This window comes from Abramis brama, assembly GCF_963993115.1.
Source record: "Abramis brama genome assembly, chromosome: 12".
NCBI lineage: Eukaryota > Metazoa > Chordata > Actinopteri > Cypriniformes > Leuciscidae > Abramis > Abramis brama.
Window position 1 is genome coordinate 1318423 of NC_139974.1, and position 25521 is coordinate 1343943.

Consider the following 25521-nt stretch of genomic DNA (forward strand, 5'->3'; position numbering starts at 1 on the left):
TTGATATTCCATCGGATTTTGTATAAAATAATCACCAATCCTATCCTGGGTGCCAGCCCGAACCCCGCCCACAACATTTTTTGGTCGGGAAGTTCGGTCTGGACTCAATCCGTTGAGGAGTAATTATGCTCGGCTCCCAGAAGGCCGAGCCAATCAAATTGCCAGGGCGGGCTTTAATCGATGATGGACAGATGATCTGCGGTTACGTAATCACCCACGTCACCAAAGAGCGCTTGGGTTGAATTGGTTTTCAACAAAGACGACTGCAGCTGGAGAATTGAGATGTTTAGATTCCGCTATCGCATCTGTTATAAAAGAAATCTACAGCGCATTAATTTTAAAAGACGAACAGAGAACCGCAATCAAGGCATTTGTCGATCGGAAATATGTGTTTGCCATCTTTCCTACGGGATTCGGCAAAAGTTTAATTTATCAGCGGACTCCGATGGTCGCTAAGAAGATGGGACGCAATGAAAACCCTGTGGTCATTGTGGTTTCTCCTTTGGTCGCACTCATGGAGTGCTTTATTATTACTTTACTCATTACTTTACTACTTCTTCCTGCATGTGTGCAGTTGAGCTCTGTTAACAACAATGGGTGCTTCTCATTTCTTATTTGTGCATCCTCGTTTCCTTTCCTCGCTTCCTTTCCTCGCGTCTCAGCTCCGCCCCCTGTAGGATGCGAGGGAAGGCTGCAAGGAAAAGACGCGAGGATGGAGGATTCGAATGTAACTTTTTTTTATACATTGGAATACTTGATCACTCGAGCGTCACTTCATCGCGTCATCAGCAGCGCTCAAAGGATCTGCCCTTATGTTGTTGAAGTTTGTTTATTTAAGAAATTCATAATAAATAATAATAAAGCAAGATACCCTGTTGAAATATGTGAGATGTGTGGTTTATATAAACTGCAAAGGTAAAGTATAAATTAAAATGATTGTGACCGATGTGAAGGGGGAGGAGAATTTAGACGTGCGTCACGTTTAAGTCGATAAAACTCTTCCGCATAGGATACACCTGTGTATCCTCGCTCATGACTCCTCAGGAAGCCTCCTAACTCCTCGATCCTCGACTCCTCGCGGTGCAATTAGAGAATTGAGATGTCCTTCAAGATGGCTGAGCTCGATCGGTTTCCGGGTCATAGGATGGAGGACGGAGGAGCGAGGAGACGAGGAGGGATATTGAGAAGCACCCTATGCGTCGCTCAACATAAGTCACTTACTGCGTTGCTCTGATTGGTTGTAGGTCTATCCAATTGAGTGCAGAGTTTTGTTTTTTTCCTGGTTCGGTTAAGACACGCCTCATAATCAAAGCCCTATGGAGCAGTATCAGACTCACATTCTGCCTAGAATATGAGTATGACGAAGTCAGGCTACATCAATCCTATTGTTTTTCAATAATTGCGCACGCAGCGCGATTCTACTATGGAAAAGGCATACGCGATCAGGGCAGTTAGAGTCTCGTGTGTAAAACAAACCCACACATATTATGATTAATATGATTAATCATATATATTATGATTAAAATGGAATTTTGATTTTGTGACAAATTCTCGGTCTGTTTTTTTCCCCCCTTTTTTATTTTGCTACTTCGCCATTTTGAATTTACACATTTCTCATATTTGTGTTATTGCTACTATTTGTGTTATTGACCTTTCAGTAATAAAAAAAAGACTTAAGAATATTGTGGGAATATTTTTGTATTTTCAAAATACTAATTACTTGTATTTTATTTAAATACATTTTTCACAACAGTATTTTCTATTTTATTTTGTTACATTTCATGAGCCAGTATTTGTAGTTTGTAACAAAATAGTTTTTGATGTATTTGTGCCCACCTCTGCCTATAGTCATATACACCTGACCTAGGATGGCTTGAGGGTGAGTATATTATTGGATAATTTTTATTTTTAGGTGAACTATTCCTTTAAGTAGCCTACCAATCTTCAGGCTGATCGCGGTCTTCACACGAGCATAAACTGCGCATGCTCCTTGAACTTGCGAACAGGCCACGCCCACCTTCAGACGCTAAACCGTTTATATATAGGCCTACTGTCTGTGCTTGAAACGCAACCAAATCTGTGACAACATTTCTGATTAAACTCGACATTATGGCGGAGAATATGATGCTTTATTGGGGCTCCGGCTCTCCGCCGTGCTGGAGGGTCATGATCGCGCTGGAGGAGAAGAAACTGCAGGGATACAAACACAAACATTTGTCATTCGACAAGAAAGAGCACCAGTGTGCAGAAGTGAAGGCTCTCAATCCCAGAGTTCAGGTGCGTCACACACGCCTGTGGAGTGGGGTTTCTGCTGACTGCATTACGTGTTTACTGTAAATGCAACTTTCATAAAGAGACACGACATTTACCGAACTTTTGTTTTCCTATTGCACATTTATTTATTTTGCAGCTTCCAACTTTCAAGCACGGAGACCTCATCGTGAACGAGTCTTTCGCCGCGTGTCTGTATCTGGAGGTAAATCAGTGTCATAAACAGAAGGCGTGGCGAGAATCCAGCGGTCCTTTAGCGTTCGTACAAATACACAATCTGTACCTAATTTAAACAAACACAATCCAAAAGTGTTATAATTATTGTGAATAAGAAAATAGGATGGGGATATTTACCTGCCAAATGCGTGAAATTAAGCATGACTGAACTCAAAATAAATTGGTAAATCTTAATTACATAAGCCAAAGTTATGATATACAAGTCATAATTATGACATGCTAAATCATAATTGAAATAAAAGGTACAAATTATAACATATTAACTCATTTTGACTTTGTTATAATTTTGGCTTTTAATGTCATAATTATTACCCAGAGAGCAACATAGTGTTGGCCCAGATCCGGCCCACATCTGAGCCGTGTGGAATGCACGTGTACCGGATCTGGGCTATGTTGCTGTCTGGGGAGTTTTTTGTCAATTTCAACTTTTTGTCATTATTATGATAATGTAAATCAAAGTTTTGACTTTAATAATCATTAATTAGTATATCATCAATTTGACTTTTTATGTCATAATTATGACTTACAAAAGCATGTTTTTTTCTTATGTGGCTAAAATTATGCCATCTTATGTGGCTTTCATACTGTACAGTTAAAAGACGTTGCCAAAAAAAAAATTGTATATCAATATTGCATGTACTCATAAAACATTTGAATAGGGACAAACAAAATATATGACCCAACAAAAATCAGTGATTGATGTTTCCTTCGGTTTTATGCAAACACAGAGCACTGCGTTTGAGTCGGCGACATCTCACAGGATTACAGTCCAAATAAACAACAAATAATATTAATATTGTCTATCTAACTGGGATAGGTGAGTTACAAATAATCACTTTTAGCTTTTCTTAACCCTTGAAAACTAGTACAGAGCATTAAATTAAATTATATTTTATTCCAGTTCAGAGTAGATTAAAATAGATTAATTATTTCCAATGTAGACTTTCCATGTTTATGTGCTTATATTGCATGTATATGTTACACAAATCTGATTGGTTCCTGCTGTATCAGTAGCCAATTAGCTCGCTGCTCAACTCTTAAATAATTGGTTAGCATTCGCTTTTGAAATTGAATCAATGTTTTCAAGGAAGTGTTAGTAATTAACAATTTTTTTTTTGTAGTAATTGAACAGATCCAAACACAAAGATGAGGGTCACGTCACAGACTGATAAATGTTTCTGGTTTCTAGAGTGCGTTCAAGTCTCAAGGAGCCCGTCTGATCCCAGATGATCCAGCCGAACTGGCGCTCGTCTACCAGCGCATGTTCGAGACCGAGAACCTGCAGCAGAAAATGTGTAAGTGATTTAAATCATGAACGTACATTTAAAGCTGCACGACGGCTCATTTTGACGAATACCGATTTTTACACGCTGGTGTTTCTGACATCACAAACTACCTTGTAACCAATCAGATCAACGTGTGATCGTCAACCAGGGGCCGGTTTCACAAAGCTATTTTAGACCGGTCTATAGTGTTAGACAAGTCTAAAATTTGCTCATAGACTAGTCTAATGCAAGTTAGACTGTTTCACAAAAATAAAGACTGACTTAATTTAGACCAAAAAAATTAGACACCTTACCCCCAGGCTAACTTAGGTCTAAGACTCTGTTACCTTGGCAACCAGCAGTAACAATCAGTTACAAACTGCCAAAAGAAAAGGGAAAATGGCTCATAATTTAAACATTTCTTCCAGTTATTACATTCCCAAGTAAAATGTCCTTGTAACTGTTAGGGCCGTTACATAGTCAACGCGAGCAACGATCGACGCGCTCCCTTTCATAGTCTGAGCAGTGGACGCAAGCGTCACGGGCGATGCGTGAAATGCAATACACCGCTCACGCAACTGGGGGTAGTAGAGTCATAGTGGAGTCATAGCTCTGAACGCCCGTCTATTTAGCTTCAAACGCTCGCTTTATACGCGCGTCCTATTCGCCTTGGACGCGCGAATGGATTCAAAATGTTCAAGCATAGAACCAGACGCGAATTTGGCGCTCTATTCGCGTTTGGTGTGAATGCTGCATAATAACAGGCTGTGATGTCAAGATTGCAATGCTGAAGTGTGTGTGTGTGTGTGTGTGTGTGTCAGAGAGAGAGAGAGAGAGAGAGGCACGGGCGCGATCGAACAATGGAAACATAAAAACATACGCCGTCATTTATACTCCTCCAACAAACACATATTTTCCGCTGGGGTAAACTGCACTGAACGGTTGAATGCGCTTACTCGATCCGCCATGTTTTTGTTTTGAAAAGTGTCTTATTTTACCCAGAATGCATTGCAGTGTAGTCCTACTTAAGATAGTCAGAGTCTTAAGTGCTTTGTGCAATGGTCTGATTTAGATGTCTATCTGAAGTCTGACTATCTACTATATCTAAGCCATAGTCAAAGTCTATCTTTGTGAAACCGGCCCCAGTGGATCTCTGAGCTGAGTGAGTGAGTGGAGGCGGGGCTCATTTGCATATTCATAGAACCACGCATACTAAATGAGTTATGTGAATAAACAGTCTCATGTCTATTTATTTAGGCCTACTATTTATTAATTTATTGTTCTATTTTATTTAACATTTAGGTAAGGGACCTGGGTAATGGATGGGGGGTGCTGGCCCAAAAAAGGTTGAGAACCACTGACTCAGATCTTACCTCATCTGGTTCAATAATAGTAATTAATGTAGTTTATTCGCTATCATCGTCCTCCTTCCTCATGCTCTCTTTGCTCACAGTTTGCATTAAGAAAACGTGTCTTTATGGTTCTTGCACTCGATGATGTCCAACAGCGCTTTAAGTGGTTAGCAGTTTCACTCTGAGCAGACGACAGTCAGCTGGTTATTCTGTGTTACTCTTGTGTGTGCAGACGACGTGGCCTTCTACGAGTGGTACATCCCTGAGGGAGAGCGACACGAATCGGCCCTGAAGAGGAATAAAGAGAATCTCGTCACCGAGCTCAAACTGTGGGACGGATACTTGGAGAAGGTTGTGTTTTAACAGGGATTCTCCGATTGATCGGCATCGGCCGATAATCGAATTCTCTGACTCGATCGCTAGTAGCGTTGCCCTCGACTAAAGATTTTTCTAGTCGACTGTTAGTCATTAATTTAAGCGATTAGTCGACTTATTGCACTTGTATATTAATAAGCCAAATCATAATAATGAGCTTTTAATTGCCTTAGAGCTTAGATCGGGCCCAAAAAATCAAGCCCGACCCTACCTGAGCCCGTGCATGTTGTGTCCGAGCCCGGCCCGACACATTAACTGTGATTATGAGCCCGAGCCCAATTTAAACCCGACCATTTTTTAATACGTGGGCCTTTATAACCAGGGGCGGCGCCAGAGAATTTTTTAACGCTGTTGCTGAGGGGGTGCTAGATAACAAGAACATTCAGCATTCAATCAAATATTCTTAAAGATTTATTATTATTAATAATGTTATTTCAACATAATATCTTGTTATTTCGACATAATATGTGTGCGTGCAACAAGCAAGATGTGCATTAGTGCACACACCTATATGCACGTTTCATAACATAATCTGAGAATATTTGTTTTCCTTTTGAATCGGTTAATTTAAAAATAGACATTTCAATCTTTTGATAGATGTATTTCTCATGTCTGAGTGGAAAGTTCACGCTGAGTTTCGGTTTATTTTGTGACGCGCTCAAGTTCACAGAGACCGGGATGGCAGAAAGCGCATCCTGATTGTTTTCTTTATTTTACAAAAGCACAACGTTTAGTTATTGTGAGTGCACACAAATAACATGAGTCCGTTTCCAGTGACGTTCTAGGCTACTCTTGATGTAAGAGAGTATGTTAAGTGAAATGCAAGTGTCGTGCAGTAAGAGCGCTAATAGCTTCCACACTTAGATATGAGCCTAATAATCGGCTAGCGCACATTTATCTAGGTTAGCATTATAGCGAGCGGCCATGTAAAGTTGCTACTACTTGCATGTTTCAAATAATAAGCCATATTTAAGCTTGATAGATGATAGGCAAACGTTTGGATTTTCCTGTCCGATTACCACAAGTACCCGCCGTTAACGATCTGTCCCTCACGGATTACGCATAATAACGCAACTTCGCCACAAGGTTTTGTTTTTTCTTTGACTATTTGTGATCTTTCCTGTAGCTCAAACAGTAGAGCGTTAGCGCTTGCAACGCCAAGGTCATGGGTTCGATTCCCAGGGAAAGCAAGAACTGATAAGAATGTAAATGTGTGCCTTGACATGCAATGTAAGTCGTTTGGATAAAAGCATCTGCCAAATGCATAAATGTAAATGACGAACCGACTAATACAATTTTTGTTCAACTAAGCCTCTTCTAGTCGATTATTAGTGGGCAGCCCTAATCGATAGTCTCACGATCTCATGAAACGATTCCAACGTGACGACGTCAAACTTTAGCGCAATAGACCCTTTTCATGTTCTAAAGAAATATCAGGAGCATTGGCTAAAGGATTTAATACAACAAACCAGATTCGCTGCCTCTTTCATTCGTTCTTATTGAAATTAATTGCATTATGAATGCCATAAATGGAGGATAACTATTGCCAAATGCCATAACTATTATCATCAACCTTTGACCATTGAACTTGAACCCTTATTGTTCTCCTAATAAACTCGATCTCTTTTGTTGGTCAGATGGGTAAAGGGTCGTTCCTCGCCGGCAAGAACTTCACCATGGCGGACGTGGTTTGTTTCCCAGTAATCGCATATTTCCCACGACTTCAGTGAGTGAAATCACTATCAATCCTTCTCCTTAGATGGCACGTTTAATCATAATGTCAGCTTAAGGTTTAATGTTTGATCTTTCTGTCTGGTTAACAGCTGTCCTAAAGAGAGATGTCCCAGACTGATGGAGTATTATGAAATGGTGAAAGACCGTCCCAGTATTAAAGCCAGCTGGCCTCTGGAATGGCTGGATGATCCCGAGGGTCAGGATACACTGAAGGACCTGTGAGGAACATCGAGACGTCCTCAACACCTCTGGATCATCACAGAATCAGATTAATATTGCATAAAGTTCAGCTTTGATGTATTCAGTAATTGCATGTGATGTTTTCTAACAGTCCTTTATGCAAGAAATGTTTCAGAAGTCTCTCTTACTAATCAATTTTACACCTACAACTGTTAAATCACAACTCTTGTCTTGTTTACATCGCTGCACCTTTTAACAGTTTTAAAGTTTTGTTCTGTTCAATCAAGCTGAGGAAAATATTTACCATCATTACAAGAAATAAAAAATATGGTTCAGTTTTAAATTATTAGCACAAAATATAAGTCGTTTGAAATGGGCTTAATTGTTAACTTAATTGTTAACCTTTTAGCTGATACATTCCCAGACAGCCACATAGTGTTGGCCCAGATCCGGCCCACATCTGGTACACATGGATTCCACACGGCCCAGATGTGGCCCGGATGTTGCTGTCTGGGTTTCAATTTAATGATTACATTTCTCAAATATTTTTCATATTTATCATGTTTATTCTTCCATATTCGTACACCAAATAAAAAAGTAAGTAAATAATCAGCCTGCAATCTGTCGTCGATCCAACTGGTATGAAACGCCTATAGATGGGTTTCCGTTTCTCGAATTACCCATTATCCTCTGCGGCGCGCCGCCATGTTGTGTGTCAAAGCTGTCAGTAAGCCACTGGGAGACACGGCTCATTCACTGTGCTGCATTAATAGAAAGCCAGTTAATATAAAGTATTTTTGACTCTTTTGTGTTGAGATAACGATGACAAATTAAGAAGAAGAAAGTCATTGGAAGCATACAATTATTTTGTTAGAATGTCCGAGTTAAAAGTTTATGTGGTCGCATTTGTGCGAGTGCATGGTCATACACTACTCAGTTAAATTCACGCATGAATTCTCCTGCATTGAACTTGTTTTAGCGCCCGCCAAAGTGAATTTTTGTCCCGCCAAAGTCTTATTTGATCGGTGAGTAATGTAGATGAACTGGGTGCATGTTTAACTGAAAGAACGAGCAGATAGAGAGAGAGCCGGTCGCGCGCGCGCACTCTCTCTCTCTCTCTTCGGAGCCAGGCGAACATGTAAACAAGACTTCACCGTCTCCAAACTAAGCGCTGTCTTGCTCTCTCTCCCTCGCGGGCGCTACTTTTAAAAGAATTGGGGAGCCAATGCTCATTTTAAGGCAAAACCAGCTTTAATGAAACGTACAGTAACAGAAATCTGAGATATGAAAGCGCATCTTCCACAAGAACACAGTCATGACCATACATGAAGTGACTGAGCAGTTTTCAGCCTCACCTTCAGCTCAGGTTATCTTCATCATGTGGACTTTCGAAGCTTCGGACTGATAAGAGTAAACAATGACACAGTAAAATACTGTAAAAAAACAAAAAAACAATTACACTATATGCTAATCACTTTTTTTCTTGCTAATTGAACATCATTACATTCTTTTAATAACTGAAATATTTGGACATTTAACATTTGGACATTTAAAAAAAAAAGAAAAGAAATTTCCTTTACTAGTTTGAATAACACTTTGCAAGGTTCCATTTGTTAATGTAAGTAAATGCATTAGTAAATGCAAGTAATGTTATAAATCCATATAGCCATACATATTTTAAGTTAATGTCAGTCGTATGTAGGCTACTTAGTATAATCATTAACTGATAGTTGACTCGATTTGTCATGACAGTGATTATAGTTTATAAAGTTTTAAATGTATATTTTTCTTCGCTTCAGAAGGCATTTATTAACGCACTGGAGTCGAATGGATATGGATTACTTTTATGATGGATGGATGCGCTTTTTTGAGCTTCAAAATCTGTTACCATTCACTGCCATTATAAAGATATTTTAATTTAATTTTAATAGATAAATATAATTCTAATTGTGTGTGGCTGAAAATAAGTCATATACACCTAGGATGGCTTGAGGGTGAGTATATTATTGGATAATTTTTATTTTTAGGTGAACTATTCCTTTAAGTAGCCTACCAACGCCATCTTCAGGCTGATCGCGGTCTTCACACGAGCATAAACTGCGCATGCTCCTTGAACTTGCGAACAGGCCACGCCCACTTTCAGACTCGAAACCGTTTATATACTGTCTGTGCTCGAAACGCAACCAAATCTGTGACAACATTTCTGATTAAACTCGACATTATGGCGGAGAATATGATGCTTTATTGGGGCTCCGGCTCTCCGCCGTGCTGGAGGGTCATGATCGCGCTGGAGGAGAAGAAACTGCAGGGATACAAACGTCTTGCTCTCTCTCCCTCGTGGAAATGTTAGTCTGGAGCCCTGCATTGACGGTTCACATCGCTGTAGCCAGGCGGCTGATATCTGCACAGCCCTTATTATATGGTACATTTAGACTCAGTGTCAAGACAACACCATCTGGGTAAAACAACAACAACACCACCACAACGCTCCGAGCTAATTTAGTGTAACTTAGGAGAGAGATGGAGAGCAGAGGCACGGAGCGATGTGCTCGACCAGCTGATGTGGCCACAGAGAAAGTGATGAAGGTGGACAATCGTCAGAGTGTGCTTCTGCCCAGCCAACACCTCTCAAGGGCTGTGTCGATAGTAGCCGCCTGGGTACAGCGATTTGACAGCCGATTATAGCTAGCTAGCGCATTTAGCTAGCCCATCTTGGAAATGATTAGATAAAGTGTCACATCTCCAGGGCACAAAACCTCTAAATGTTCACAAGAGCAGCACTGAACATTAACTCAAGCCAAACGGAGAATAATCGTATGATTTTTATGTTCAGAATAATGCCGATTCAGGGTATTATCATGCTCCGTAACACAAACGCTTGACCCACTTGACACACAAGATGGCGCCGTAAGGAGTTGCGGGAGAAATGTGACGTCATCGGAAACCTATCTATAATCATTATACATAGGCTATCTTGTTTTTATTTATTGCTGAATTTATGAAAATAATCAGAGCACATCAACCATATGGAAGATTGATTAAGATTAAATTTGTCCATTAGTAAAATTTGCATGGGGTACCTAGATTTTACATTTCTTCAGCACCAAATAACAATGACTTCAACATAATCAAAGTATGACTTTGAAAGGTTTTCCAAGTACGCAATGTTTTCACAGATATTAAAAAAAATGAAAGAAAAGAAATGACTTTAAGTAGGATATCAGTATAAAAACTTCAAACTCTTCAATCAGGCGTGTCAAATCTCTCCGAAATCATAGTTACAATAATATCTATATTAAGTAATTATTAAATGAAGAGATCGATAAACTGTCTGTCAGTCAGCAGTAAAACGAAATGACCGTTAATTTTTGAATTACGCGAGTGCGCGCGCGTCTTTCTGTGCTTTAGTTTTTACACTATACGTTTAATCCTGGCTTAATGTTTTATCTATACAGTTAGAATTATTACGTGTTTTGACGGATCTTATTTCTTCAATTGATTAAATGCTATATGAAACTAATTTCAAAGCTCTGACTGGCGGGACACTATGAACAAAGGAAACCGACTGAGGAATACAAAGTAAAGTCCGTAAAATTGAAACTAGCGCACAGATCAAGCATTCTGGAATGGTTTTTATGGTTATAAAAATAAAACATAAAAAATAACCATTACAGAATGTTCTGTTCTTTTTAGGTTATTACAAAAAACTAAACAAAAACTTCCTGCAATGTTCTGGGAGAGTTAAAAAAGAAAAGAAAAAAAAGAACCTACAAAGAAAGTTATTATTGTTGCAAAAAATAGAAATGTTTGAATTAAATACTTTTAAAAGAATTGGGGAGCCAATGCTCATTTTAAGGCAAAACCAGCTTTAATGAAACGTACAGTAACAGAAATCTGAGATATGAAAGCGCATCTTCCACAAGAACACAGTCATGACCATACATGAAGTGACTGAGCAGTTTTCAGCCTCACCTTCAGCTCAGGTTATCTTCATCATGTGGACTTTCGAAGCTTCGGACTGATAAGAGTAAACAATGACACAGTAAAATACTGTAAAAAAACAAAAAAACAATTACACTATATGCTAATCACTTTTTTTCTTGCTAATTGAACATCATTACATTCTTTTAATAACTGAAATATTTGGACATTTAACATTTGGACATTTAAAAAAAAAAGAAAAGAAATTTCCTTTACTAGTTTGAATAACACTTTGCAAGGTTCCATTTGTTAATGTAAGTAAATGCATTAGTAAATGCAAGTAATGTTATAAATCCATATAGCCATACATATTTTAAGTTAATGTCAGTCGTATGTAGGCTACTTAGTATAATCATTAACTGATAGTTGACTCGATTTGTCATGACAGTGATTATAGTTTATAAAGTTTTAAATGTATATTTTTCTTCGCTTCAGAAGGCATTTATTAACGCACTGGAGTCGAATGGATATGGATTACTTTTATGATGGATGGATGCGCTTTTTTGAGCTTCAAAATCTGTTACCATTCACTGCCATTATAAAGATATTTTAATTTAATTTTAATAGATAAATATAATTCTAATTGTGTGTGGCTGAAAATAAGTCATATACACCTAGGATGGCTTGAGGGTGAGTATATTATTGGATAATTTTTATTTTTAGGTGAACTATTCCTTTAAGTAGCCTACCAACGCCATCTTCAGGCTGATCGCGGTCTTCACACGAGCATAAACTGCGCATGCTCCTTGAACTTGCGAACAGGCCACGCCCACTTTCAGACTCGAAACCGTTTATATACTGTCTGTGCTCGAAACGCAACCAAATCTGTGACAACATTTCTGATTAAACTCGACATTATGGCGGAGAATATGATGCTTTATTGGGGCTCCGGCTCTCCGCCGTGCTGGAGGGTCATGATCGCGCTGGAGGAGAAGAAACTGCAGGGATACAAACACAAACTTCTGTCGTTTGACAAGAAAGAGCACCAGTGTGCAGAAGTGAAGGCTCTCAATCCCAGAGTTCAGGTGCGTCACAGACACACGCCTGTGGAGTGGGGTTTCTGCTGACTGCATTACGTGTTTACTGTAAATGCAACTTTCATAAAGAGACACGACATTTACCGAACTTTTGTTTTACTATTGCACATTTATTTATTTTGCAGCTTCCAACTTTCAAGCACGGAGACCTCATCGTGAACGAGTCTTTCGCCGCGTGTCTGTATCTGGAGGTAAATCAGTGTCATAAACAGAAGGCGTGGCGAGAATCCAGCGGTCCTTACGACCATTTTTTTATTTTTATTTTTTTATTATAATAAAAAAATTGGGGGTAATATTCACCTGCAAATTGCGGGGAAATTAAGCGTGACTGAACTCGCTAGACCACGAGAGCCCATTCCCACCACATAATAATAAATTGGTAAATCTTAATGACTAAAAAGTAAAATGATATAAAAGTCATAATTATGACATACTAAATGATAATTGAGATAAAAAGTAGAAATCATAACATACTAACTTATTTTGACTTTTCATGTTTGACTCATTTTGACTTTGGCTTGCTCAGTTGGGGATATTTTGGGGATATTTTATTTTATCAATCAATAAATTCCACTAGAAACAAACCTTGTTGTATTATTTTATTTTAATTTAATACTGTGAAGCTGCTTTGATACAATCTATTGTGAAAAGCACTGTACAAATATACTTGATTTGATGTCATAATTTTGACTTTGTTATAATTTTGTCTTTTTATGTCATAATTATGACAGTCAGTTTCAACTTTTGTTATTATGAAAATGTGAGTCAAAGTTTTGACTTTTCATCTCATAATCATGAATTAGTATGAATCATAATTATGACTTACAAAAGCATGTTTTTTCTTATTTGTTGAACATAAGCTTTCATACTAGACAGTTAAGAGCTGATCATTAAAATATGTATTTCAATGTTTTTGCATGCATTTACAAAACTTTTTCATTCCTCTGAGAAACTTTTGCATGCATTCACTCGCAAAAGAACGCAAAGGTTTTGTGAGCAAACGCACATGTTCAAATCAAATCAAATCAAGTATATTTGTATAGCGCTTTTCACAATAGATTGTATCAAAGCAGCTTCACAGTATTAAATTAAAATAAAATAATACAACAAGGTTTGTTTCTAGTGGAATTTATTGATTGATAAAATAAAATTAAATATCCCCAAAATATCCCCAACTGAGCAAGCCAAAGGCAACAGTGGCAAGGAACCGAAAAAACTCCATCAAGTGACCTAATGGTGTCCTAAAACTCCATCAGGTGACCTAATGGAGAAAAAAAAAACCTTGGGAGAACCCAGGCTCAGTCGGGGGCCAGTTCTCCTCTGGCATTTATGAACTAGAGGCCGGATTGTAGTTTGAACTGTAAGATTAAAAATATTATATGAATGCCTGGCCGAAAAGATGCGTCTTTAATCTAGTTTTAAACTGGGAGAGCGAGTCCGAGCAACGAACAGTATCAGGAAGACTATTCCAGAGTTTTGGAGCTAAATGTGAAAATGCTCTCCTTCCTTTGGTGGATCTGGATATCCTAGGCATGACCAAAAGCCTCGAATTTATTGATCTTAAAGAGCGCAATGGATTATAGGGCGATAGAAGATCCGTTAAATAGACTGGAGCTAAGCCGTTTAGGGCTTTATAAGTCAGTAGCAATACCTTGTAATTAATACGGAACTTTATAGGTAGCCAATGTAGTGATGATAAAATCGGTGTTATATGATCATATTTTCTTGATCTAGTAAGAACTCTAGCGGCGGCATTTTGGACTAACTGTAGCTTGTTTATTGAGGATGCAGGACAACCGGCTAATAAAGCATTACAGTAATCTAGTCTCGAGGTCATGAATGCATGAACTAACTTTTCTGCATCAGAAACTGATAGCATGTTACGTAGCTTAGCAATGTTTCTAAGGTGGAAAAAGGCTATTTTTGTAACATATGAAATATGATTTTCAAAAGACAGGTTACAGTCTAGTATAACACCCAGGTCTTTTACTGTAGAGGATAAAGTAACAGGACATCCTACGACAGGGCTATTCAATTAGTTTCATTCGAGGGCCGCATTATCAAATCGAAAAGTTGAGGTGGGCCGGTGGTTTGGTTTGGGGGTTTATCTTATTTATTGAAACATAACAGTTTCAATAAATACGTTAAAGTAACCCTAAAAAAGGGTATTTACTTGGAAATGTGGTACCCAACAGTAGCCTATGCAAATATATAAAACCATAATAAATAAAAAACGTGATAATTTACAGCTGTGTACAACTATTTTCCTTGGAACAAATAAATTATTTATACAAACTTATAGCTGTTGGTGAGAAATAATAATTATTTTATTTATAATTGTTATGCTTAAATGAAAATATTCTGACAGTGAGACTTGTTAACCACAGGCTACTCACTCCCAATGTATAAAAAATGCCTAAACAAGTTAAAAACTATACGCACCTTTACAAAGAAACTGACATAATTTCATAACAAGCATTAATTATATATTCCTCTACCCACCTAATAAAACTAATGCAATATAAATCACTATATTTTCTATTATACCATATAATATTATAGTGTATATATATATATTTACTATATTTATTTATTACTACATAGTATTCAATATAAATATTGCACATTTCTGCCCAACCATGGTAAATTACTACAGTAGCCTACATTCATGGTAAATGTTTGTAAGGGTGATTAGGGGATTTAAAGTCTTCTAATTTCGTTCATGCCACAGTGTTTCTCCTGCTTTTTGGAATGGGAATGTTGAGGCTGTTTCATCCGATTTAATACTAGTTAAATCATCGAGTGGTTTGTAACAGAGAGGTTTCTGTCGGAACTGAAACGCTTCCCACTGGTTTTTGCAGTGGTGTTTAATATAGTGTCCGGGACCGGGAGTAAACGCAACTCCGTGCTGGGCCGTGTTGAAACAACTAGTGAAACAACTGAAAACAGCGCTATTTGTTGTTATACTGTACTGAACGAGAAACCGCTTCAGATGATTCAGTGACGGAGTGGTCCGAATGAATCTGAATAGTTTTAGACCGTTATGCAAGCGCGTTTAGAATCGAACCAAAATAATGATTCATTCACGAATGATTGGTATCGCTGGTTCAGTCGACATAAATTCGGGACACATATAATAACTGCAGAAATATTCGCACGTAAAACGTTTCTCAGGTCAATCGGAGCGAGTATCAAACTGAATTAGCCGCACCGCCAGGAAAAGAGGAGGAGGGAGGTTGGTGCCGTCGGGCCGCATGGAGATGATTGGCGGGCCGCATTTGGCCCGCGGGCCGTCAATTGAATAGCCCTGTCCTACGATGTCAAAGTTGTATTGTGAGAGGTTCTGTGGGCGGTTTTTTGAACCGATAAGTATTACCTCTGTCTTGTCTGGATTTAATAAAAGAAAATTACGCGTTATCCAATCTTTTATATCTTTAACACACTCTGTCAATTTGGATAATTTAGCGTTTTCATCCGGCCGTGATGAAATATATATTTGAGTGTCATCAGCATAACAATGGAAACTAATTCCATGTTTCCTTATAATATTTCCAAGTGGCATCATATATATTGAGAATAACAGAGGGCCTAACACAGATCCCTGCGGCACTCCATAGTTTACTGAAGTTATGATCGATTTTTCTCCATTTAAATAGACAAAATGGTAGCGGTCAGATAAGTATGATCTAAACCAGCTTAATGCTTGTCCTTGAACACCAGTATAATTTTGTAGTCGATCTAAGAGTATTGTGTGATCTATAGTATCGAACGCAGCACTTAGATCAAGTAAAACTAGTATTGAGATGCAGCCTTGGTCAGAAGCTAAGAGTAAATCATTTGTGATTTTAACGAGCGCAGTTTCGAACATGTTCTATTGGAACCCGTTTTCGGAAAGACCGCAAAAACATTAAAATATATTTTAAACTCCCATCATATTTTTCCATGTTTGTCCAGTTCAGGGACAAACAAAATATGATAAAAAGAATTAGTGATTAATATGTTTCCTTCGGTTTTATGCAAACACAGAGCACTGCGTTTGAGTCGGCGACATCTCGCAGGATTACAGTCCAAATAAACAACAAATAATATTAATATTGTCTATCAAACTGGGATAGGTGAGTTACAAATAATCACTTTGTTCTAGTTTTCAAGGGTTTAAGAAAAGCTAAGAGCATTAAATTGAGTGATTATTTTATAACGTTTCAGAGTAGATTTAAAATAGATTAATAAGTTCCAATGTAGACTTTCCATGTTTATATGCTTATATTGCATGTATTTGTTACACAAATCTGATTGGTTCCTGCTGTATCAGCCAATGAGCTCGCTGCTCAACTCTTAAATAATTGGTTAGCATTTGCTTTTGAAATTGAATCAGTGTTTTCAAGAAAGAGTAATAATAACAATTTGATAAATTTTTTTGTAGTAATTGAACAGATCCAAACACAAAGATGAGGGTCACGTCACAGACTGATAAATGTTTCTGGTTTCTAGAGTGCGTTCAAGTCTCAAGGAACCCGTCTGATCCCAGATGATCCAGCCGAACTGGCGCTCGTCTACCAGCGCATGTTCGAGACCAACAACCTGCAGCAGAAGATGTGTAAGTGATTTAAATCATGAACGTACATTTAAAGCTGTCCAAACAATACCAGAGTAACTCAAGCACTCGTGGTTTATGATACCGGTTTAGAAATAAGACAAAATAACAAGTTCATGACAATTGTTTATTAATTGACAGCCTAATGTTTGCAAGATTTAAAGTCCTCCTGTTCCAGCTTTTAATGTTGTTTATATGTCTATGTGGTGTTTTTAATATGCTTTAAGACAAACCATGTGTACAAAAGACAGTCTCAAAAACACGCTTTGAAATCGCTGGTGTTTCTGACGTCACAAACTACCTTGTAACCAATCAGATCAACGTGTGATCGTCAACCAGTGGATCTCTGAGCTGAGTGAGTGAGTGGAGGCGGGGCTCATTTGCATATTCATAGAACCGCGCATACTAAATGAGGGAAGGGTGTCGAGTTACATTCAAGATATTTTAAGGCATGAAGTTGTTGGCATGATGTTTTTTGAAGATTTTTGTTTTTTTTATATGTCATTTTGGTGATCAAATGTTAGTTTTAAGGGTTAATATTATTGACTACAGGGGGACTTCAAGCTCTCTGTAGACTGTCAATGTTAACTCCTTACAGCTTGAAGGCATTTTTAATGATTTCACATGGCAAACTTAAAAGTAATGGCTTGTATCTCTACCAAAAACAAAACAAGGTATCAAAAACATGGTCTCCTTTGATAGAAACCTTTAATATTTTGAAGATATTTTTTGATCATGTTTGGAGGTTCTTATGTTACAACACTGCTGAGAAAACCTTAGAAAAAGCGATGCAATTTATTGATTTATTTGGTTATCATTAACGCTTGACATGGCGACTATTATAAAGTATATGACAGATCATAATTCATATCAAGTTAGGGCTTGTTCACAGTCGTCAACTGCATCCGGGCCACAGTTTGTGTGAATATCTCAAAGCAATCAGAAATTACGGCATTTGGAACCATGGTAGCCTTTTTATTTAAAGTCCAGAAACCTCCAGTAGCACCTCACTGCAGTACACGAGATCCAGGGGGCGGAGTTGGATCCAGATCTAAGGGGTGGAGATGAGTAGGTTTAGGGGTGGGTTTAGGGATCAGGGGGTGGAGATGGGTAGGTTTAGGTATGTAATGTGGGAGGAGTTGGATCTGGATCCAACTCCTCCCTCTGGATTTCGTGTTCTGCAGTGAGGATCATCTCAAAACCTCTTCAAACAAGTGATCTGAGTGTTTTACTGAACTTAAGAACTTCTCACATGTGTAACCGCCAGGAAGCATACAAATATTTCTAAATATTGCTGCAAGTAAAATAGACCTATGCTGCCATCTAGTGGTTATACTATATATTAAATTTGATTAATCTTTCAACCAGACGGATCTGCCTATTTTAGTGTACACATACTGCTTTAATTGAGAAAATAGAATAAAATGTGCTTATTTCTAATATTTGTATTATTTTATATAGAAATAAATGGTGTATAACTCAGAGGAGAATATACGGATCTGTACTCGCATCACTCAGATTTTCACCCATCCGGCTCAAAGTAGTTTATAATAGTAATTAATATCGTTTATTGGCTGTCATCGTCCTCCCATCACATGCTCTCTTTGCTCACGGATCAGCCGAATAAACCGCCGGTTATTCTGTGTTACTCTTGTGTGTGCAGTTGACGTGGCCTTCTACGAGTGGTACATCCCTGAGGGAGAGCGACACGAATCGGCCCTGAAGAGGAATAAAGAGAATCTCGTCACCGAGCTCAAACTGTGGGACGGATACTTGGAGAAGGTTGTGTTTTAAAGTCAAGGCGGCTTTATTTCTACAGCGCTTTATACAGTACAGACTGTTTCAAAGCAGCTTTACAGCGATAAAGTGGAAAATAACACAATCAGTGATGCAAACTTCATCAAATATTAGTCAAATCAGCTGTAAATCAGATCAGTCGTAGTTTTGTTCTCTTCTGATAGTCAGTTCAGTCATATCAATATTACTGAATGTTTTTTAAACCTCAAGTCATGAAATCAAACTTGAAATAATTTGTTAATCGATTTATTAGTAATATAAATGATCCATGTGTGAATACAGTTTCCTGGTCTCATGAACAATGCATAATCTCTTCATATGTCCATATATGTAGATGTAATCACTAGTGGAGCGAGTAAATGCAAACTTTCCATTTCTGTTTTAGATTAATTGCATTATGAATGCCATGTTTATTAAATTCTTGCTTTTTAAGTAGAGGATAACTATTGCCATAACTATTATCATCAACCTTTGACCATTGAACTTGAACCCTTATTGTTCTCCTAATAAACTCGATCTCTTTTGTTGGTCAGATGGGTAAAGGGTCGTTCCTCGCCGGCAAGAACTTCACCATGGCGGACGTGGTTTGTTTCCCCATTATCGCATATTTCCCACGACTTCAGTGAGTGAAATCATTATCAATCCTTCTCCTTAGACAGCACGTTTAATCATAATGTCAACTTAAGGTTCGGATCAGAGTCTGGTTTAAAGGGATAGTTCACCCAAACATTTACATTAGCCCATGATTTACTCTCCCTCAGGTCATCCTAGGTGTATATGACACTCTTCTCTCAGACGAACACAATCAGAGTTATATTAATAAATGTCCTGGCTCTTCCAAGCTTTATAACGGGAGTCAATGAATATATTTTTTTGAAAGTCCATTAAAGTGCATCTATCCATCATAAAAGTGTATCTATCCATCATAGAAGCGCACTTTTATGATGGATAGACGCACTTTTATGATGGACAGATGCACTTTTATCATGGATAGACGCACTTTTATCATGGATAGACGCACTTTTATGATGGATAGATGCACTTTTATGATGGATAGACGCACTTTTATGATGGATAGATGCACTTTTATGATGGACAGATGCACTTTTATGATGTACAGATGCACTTTTATGATGTACAGATGCACTTTTATGATGGATAGACGCACTTTTATGATGGACAGATGCACTTTTATGATGATAGATGCACTTTTATGATGGACAGATGCACTTTTATGATGGACAGATGCACTTTTATGATGGACAGATGTACTTTTATGAAGGATAGATGCACTTTTATGAAGGACAGATGCACTTTTATGAAGGATAGATGCACTTTTATGAAGGATAGATGCACTTTTATGATGGATAGATGCACTTTTATGATGGACAGATGCACTTTTATGAAGGATAGATGCACTTTTATGAAGGATAGATGCACTTTTATGATGGACAGATGCACTTTTATGATGGACAGACGCACTTTTATGATGGATAGATGCACTTTTATCATGGATAGACGCACTTTTATCATGGATAGATGCACTTTTATGATGGACAGATGCACTTTTATGATGTACAGATGCACTTTTATGATGTACAGATGCACTTTTATGATGGACAGATGCACTTTTATGATGATAGATGCACTTTTATGATGGACAGATGCACTTTTATGAAGGACAGATGCACTTTTATGATGGACAGATGCACTTTTATGATGGACAGATGCACTTTTATCATGGACAGATGTACTTTTATGAAGGATAGATGCACTTTTATGAAGGATAGATGCACTTTTATGATGGACAGATGCACTTTTATGAAGGATAGATGCACTTTTATGAAGGATAGATGCACTTTTATGATGGACAGATGCACTTTTATGATGGACAGATGCACTTTTATGATGGATAGATGCACTTTTATGATGGACAGATGCACTTTTATGATGGATAGATGCACTTATGATGGATAGATGCACTTTAATGGACTTTCAAAAAAACATATTCATTGACTCCCTTTATAAAGCTTGGAAGAGCCAGGACATTTATTAATATAACTCTGATTGTGTTCGTCTGAGAGAAGAGTGTCATATACACTAGGATGACCTGAGGGAGAGTAAATCATGGGTTAATTTTCATTTTTGGGTGAACTATCCCTTTTATGTTTGATCTGTTAGACTGGTTTAATGTTTGATCTGTCTGTCTGGTTAACAGCTGTCCTAAAGAGAGATGTCCCAGACTGATGGAGTATTATGAAATGGTGAAGGAGCGTCCCAGTATTAAAGCCAGCTGGCCTCCACACTGGCTGGAGAAACCCGAGGGTCAGGATACACTGAAGGACCTGTGAGGAACATCGAGACGTCCTCAACACCTCTGGATCATCACAGAATCAGATTAATATTGCATAAAGTTCAGCTTTGATGTATTCAGTAATTGCCTTTTGATGTTTTTCTAACAGTCCTTTATGCAAGAATCACTTCCCACTTACAACTGTTAAATCACAACTCTTGTCTTGTTTACATCGCTGCACCTTTCATTGGTCTGATGTTTCTGTTCTGTCAGGCGTTTAATCTGTGAACCTTTTGAACAGTTTCTAAAGATGAAGCTCATTGTTAATGTCTGTAATGGCAGATTAACATGTTGTTTGGGATTAATAAAGTTTTATCCTGTTCAATCAAACTGATGAAAATATTTACCATCATTTCAAGAAATGGATTTTGTGCTAATAATTTAAAACTTAACCATATTTGTAAGTTTGAAATATAAAACTGTATAAAACAGTTTATAAAACTCCTAGATCACTTCTAATTTTCATTGTCATTGTATGAAGGTGTGTGTGTGTGTGTGTGAGCAGGGCATGACTTGATCAGTTCTTCGTGGACTTTAGGGAAGAACGGGGCTGGTCAGCTTTTATAATGCTATTCGAGCATAAGAAACAACATTTATGGGACATTTTATGTCAGATTTCGTTACTGATTTGAAATATGGAATTTAAATGTGAGTTCAGGTTTTTAAGATTTCGGATTCCCTCATTCAAGTAGAGAATGGATGTCCGAGACTTTCCTTGAAAGGGACTTTGATGGTGCTTACTATTAACCAATTAACAGGTTTTACAGTAGTACTTTTTACAGTTCAAATTACAATCATGTTTTAAAGTGAACAAATCAATAAAATAACAAATAAAATATACAAAAATGCATTCATTCAGAGTTGTTTATATGTATTGAAGGACATTATCTCAGTAACATGATCAGAAACACACATCCAAACACAAGTGTTGCTTCAGGAAGGGTTTATTGCCGGCGGTGAACGCATGCGGATCAAAGTGGAGAAATGTTACAGTACAAGGCTTTCAAGTTCACTACTGAACGTTACAGGCGTAACACAGACGAGTGGTGCCATCGTGCAAGTGTTCTGAAATAACAGTAAAACTCAACACAAGTCTCTGTTCTAACACTAAACTAAAACCTACTCTCTTTGCTGACGAGATCTGAGCACGTCCTCTAAAACACTTTTGTATATTAACGTACAGAAAATCTATCAGACAGAAATCTACAAAAAAAACTAAACAAAAGGGCATTAACATTTTTACAGTCTCGTTCATTGTCAAAAATAGTTTCACCGTTCTGTACATTTAACAGTTTCTGGAGACAGAATGCATCCGATGTAGATTTCATTTAAATCTTTAGTTATTTATATAAGTCTTGTTTTCTCATAAAAATCCCATATTAATGGACGTTAAGGTGCAACATGATGGTTCTTATTACAGCTTGAACCAACAAAAACTCCGAAACACACAATCAGAAGCAGGACCTGGAGAACAACTCCAACAACAGTAATAATACACGCATGATGTGACGGATCCTCAGATTTGGCCAAACCCCATGAGTGAGTTTATTATTCCAGTTCCTTCTGTGTCAAAGGCACATTGAAATCTTCTATAACTCTCAGACAGAAGACGCCTACAGAGAGGATTGCAGCATTTGCCATCATAAAACGGGTCATTTTTCAAAGCACAGACACACGTCATTTAAAACACACCAGAATTGCAATATGGCAAAAGATATAAAACTCAACAATAGTCTTAACATCTCGAGTCTGTGTGTGTTTTAAACCTGTTTCACTGTCTAAAAACTGTCTATAAACATACTTAATGCTCTTATCTTATACATTTTATAATAAATAAACCAAAGTATCAGACCACAGTCTGATTAAAACAATTTTACTGATCTGACTGATGCAAACAGTGATTTAAAGCTTCATTTCATCACTCCTCTGTGTTTTCCATTCGAGATGAGTTTAAATAGAAATAATTAAAATGGAGAATACAGTGAAAACCCTGAGTTAGTGTTCATCCGGGGGCAAAAACATATTCTCACCTTTTCTTTGACGCCCTTTCACTCATTTGCACTAATTTAAAAAAAAAGTCACAGTGCAGGCTTGTGATTGGCTGGTGTGGTGTGATGTAATGAGAGGGCGTGGCTTAGGATAAAAGGCATGTAAAGGAGGCGGAGCAGTGACGTCACTCTATATATGATCAGGTGATTTGTTAAAAAGATGTTTTTACTGTGGTATCTTGGGTATTGTGTTGTCCTGAGGTGAATTCTGGGAAGGCAAAAACGTCAGTGTGGTTCAATTCGGGACGTCCTGTTACACCGGCATCTCCGACGTGTCGAATCCCAGCGCCTGGGCTTCTTCTGGGGTCAAACCACCCTTCAGGGTCCTTCTCACTGAGACACAAGAACAATCATGATCAGCTTTAATCAATAACATTAGCTACAGTAACTGGTTATTAACCCCCTGGGGTCGACAATCGCGCCGGCGCGATAGGCTCGCTTTTTTTCTTATCAGTGCAAAAGAGATTCAAAATACTCATAGTTTCATACATCAATCGGTTCTGTTAAGTGTGTATTATTTTTTGTGTATACTCACAATAAAAACAAAGTGTTGTGCTTTTTGCCAAATAAAGAAAAATAAATATGATGCGAGTTCTGATGTCTCTCTGTATGGGATTAATATCCTGCCATGATTCAAAACTGAAAATAAAGTTCTGAAAGGTTGAAACTAAGTGTTCGAAAACTCAAAATCTTATAAAAAAAGTTTTGCAAGATCGAAAAATAAGTTTTGCAAGCTTGCAAAATGTAAAAAAAATAAAAAATATCTCTGCAAACATTATGTTGTTTTTGAGATTTCCTTCTTCAGAACTGCAAAAAAAAATTACGATGTTGCGCAAACAATTTTTCAGAGTTTCAAATTTGTCAGTGTTCTCCCACTGTATTAGTTTGTTTTCCAGGTTTGAAACCTTGTAAATGGTGATCTGAAAACTGGTGTGCGAATGTGTGAAAAAAAGTTTTGAAACTCTGAAAATAGAGTTTTGCAGGCTTGCAAAGTGGTAAAAAAAAAAAAATCTCTGCAAACATAATATTGTGTTTGAGTTTTCCTTCTTCAGAAGTGCAACACTCTTTTTTACAGTGTTGTGCAATCATTTTTTCAGTTTCGAATTTGTCACTGTTCTCCCAGTGTATAGTTTGTTTTCCAGATTTGAAACCTTGTAAATGGTGATCTGAAAACTGGTGTGCGAATAGGTGAAAAAAAGTTTTGAAACTCTGAAAACTGAGGTTCGAAAGGGCGCAACTTACTACATTACATTACATTTGCACTCCTATTGCAGACTATTTTTTCAGAGCTGAGTTTACAACACCCACTTTGCGGAGATACGCCCTCACAGTTGCGAGCTTGCGACTCACGTGATTTGTGGCAGCGTTGTCACGCAGCTCTGCTCTGAAACTCTGAAACTCAGACTGAGCGAAAATGAAGCTTCGCAACTTCGCAACTTAAAAAAAAAAGCCTGGAGGGAGGGCCTTCTGCTATTGGCCAATGCTTTGCTGTCTGCTGACGTACAGTCCAATCACAAGTCGTATTTACTGGAAAGGTGGGATTGACCGACTGCTCCGCCAATGACGAAATTCTCACTCTCGAAATTCTCATGCTCACTCGCCTCACACACAGTCTATGCTCACACAGCGAGCGACTTACTTTCCTCAGCTGGCGACTCACTTTCCTCAGCTGGCGACTCACTCTCCTCACACAGCGAGCGACTTACTTTCCTCAGCTGGCGACTCACTCTCCTCACACAGCGAGCGACTCACTTTCCTCAGCGAGCGACTTACTTTCCTCAGCTGGCGACTCACTTTCCTCAGCTGGCGACTCACTCTCCTCACACAGCGAGCGACTTACTTTCCTCAGCTGGCGACTCACTCTCCTCACACAGCGAGCGACTCACTTTCCTCAGCGAGCGACTCACTTTCCTCAGCTGGCGACTCACTCTCCTCACACAGCGAGCGACTCACTTTCCTCAGCTGGCGACTCACTCTCCTCACACAGCGAGCGACTCACTTTCCTCAGCGAGCGACTCACTTTCCTCAGCGAGCGACTCACTTTCCTCAGCTGGCGACTCACTTTCCTCAGCTGGCGACTCACTCTCCTCACACAGCGAGCGACTCACTTTCCTCAGCGAGCGACTCACTTTCCTCAGCGAGCGACTCACTTTCCTCAGCTGGCGACTCACTTTCCTCACACAGCGAGCGACTCACTTTCCTCAGCTGGCGACTCACTCTCCTCACACAGCGAGCGACTCACTTTCCTCAGCTGGCGACTCACTTTCCTCACACAGCGAGCGACTCACTTTCCTCAG

General features: G+C 38.4%; 3 protein-coding genes across 4 annotated transcripts in view; 2 read left to right on the forward strand and 1 right to left on the reverse strand.

Annotated features, from left to right (window-relative positions):
• Positions 1 to 1995: 1995 nt before the first annotated feature.
• On the forward strand, positions 1996 to 8026 carry LOC311093596 (glutathione S-transferase A-like). Its single transcript, XM_084131114.1, has 6 exons — positions 1996 to 2277; positions 2411 to 2476; positions 3698 to 3803; positions 5358 to 5476; positions 7138 to 7226; positions 7324 to 8026. Exons 1-6 carry the CDS (start codon positions 2110 to 2112, stop codon positions 7454 to 7456), a joined length of 681 nt encoding a protein of 226 aa, XP_083987240.1. The 5' UTR covers positions 1996 to 2109; the 3' UTR covers positions 7457 to 8026.
• Positions 8027 to 9573: 1547 nt separating this feature from the next.
• Positions 9574 to 21506, forward strand: LOC311093595 (glutathione S-transferase A-like). Its single transcript, XM_084131113.1, has 6 exons — positions 9574 to 12420; positions 12558 to 12623; positions 16924 to 17029; positions 18690 to 18808; positions 19357 to 19445; positions 21042 to 21506. Exons 1-6 carry the CDS (start codon positions 12253 to 12255, stop codon positions 21172 to 21174), a joined length of 681 nt encoding a protein of 226 aa, XP_083987239.1. The 5' UTR covers positions 9574 to 12252; the 3' UTR covers positions 21175 to 21506.
• A 598-nt stretch (positions 21507 to 22104) lies between these two features.
• Positions 22105 to 25521, reverse strand: part of fhod3a (formin homology 2 domain containing 3a) — a 67530-nt gene continuing 64113 nt past the window's right edge. For both annotated transcript variants that reach the window (XM_084131174.1, XM_084131175.1), the window contains one exon: positions 22105 to 23557. In XM_084131174.1, coding sequence (XP_083987300.1) covers positions 23478 to 23557 — 80 coding nt within the window. In that variant the 3' untranslated portion in view covers positions 22105 to 23477. The remainder of the gene's footprint in view (positions 23558 to 25521) is intronic.

Coding starts and splice junctions, on each gene's coding strand:
- LOC311093595 (XM_084131113.1), top strand. CDS start 12,253: ATGGCGGAGAATATGATGCTTTATTGGGGCTCCGGCTCTCCGCCGTGC. Junction 12,421..12,557: donor CTCTCAATCCCAGAGTTCAG/GTGCGTCACAGA, acceptor TTTATTTTGCAG/CTTCCAACTTTCAAGCACGG. Junction 17,030..18,689: donor CAACCTGCAGCAGAAGATGT/GTAAGTGATTTA, acceptor TTGTGTGTGCAG/TTGACGTGGCCTTCTACGAG.
- LOC311093596 (XM_084131114.1), top strand. CDS start 2,110: ATGGCGGAGAATATGATGCTTTATTGGGGCTCCGGCTCTCCGCCGTGC. Junction 3,804..5,357: donor GAACCTGCAGCAGAAAATGT/GTAAGTGATTTA, acceptor TTGTGTGTGCAG/ACGACGTGGCCTTCTACGAG. Junction 5,477..7,137: donor GGGACGGATACTTGGAGAAG/GTTGTGTTTTAA, acceptor TTTGTTGGTCAG/ATGGGTAAAGGGTCGTTCCT.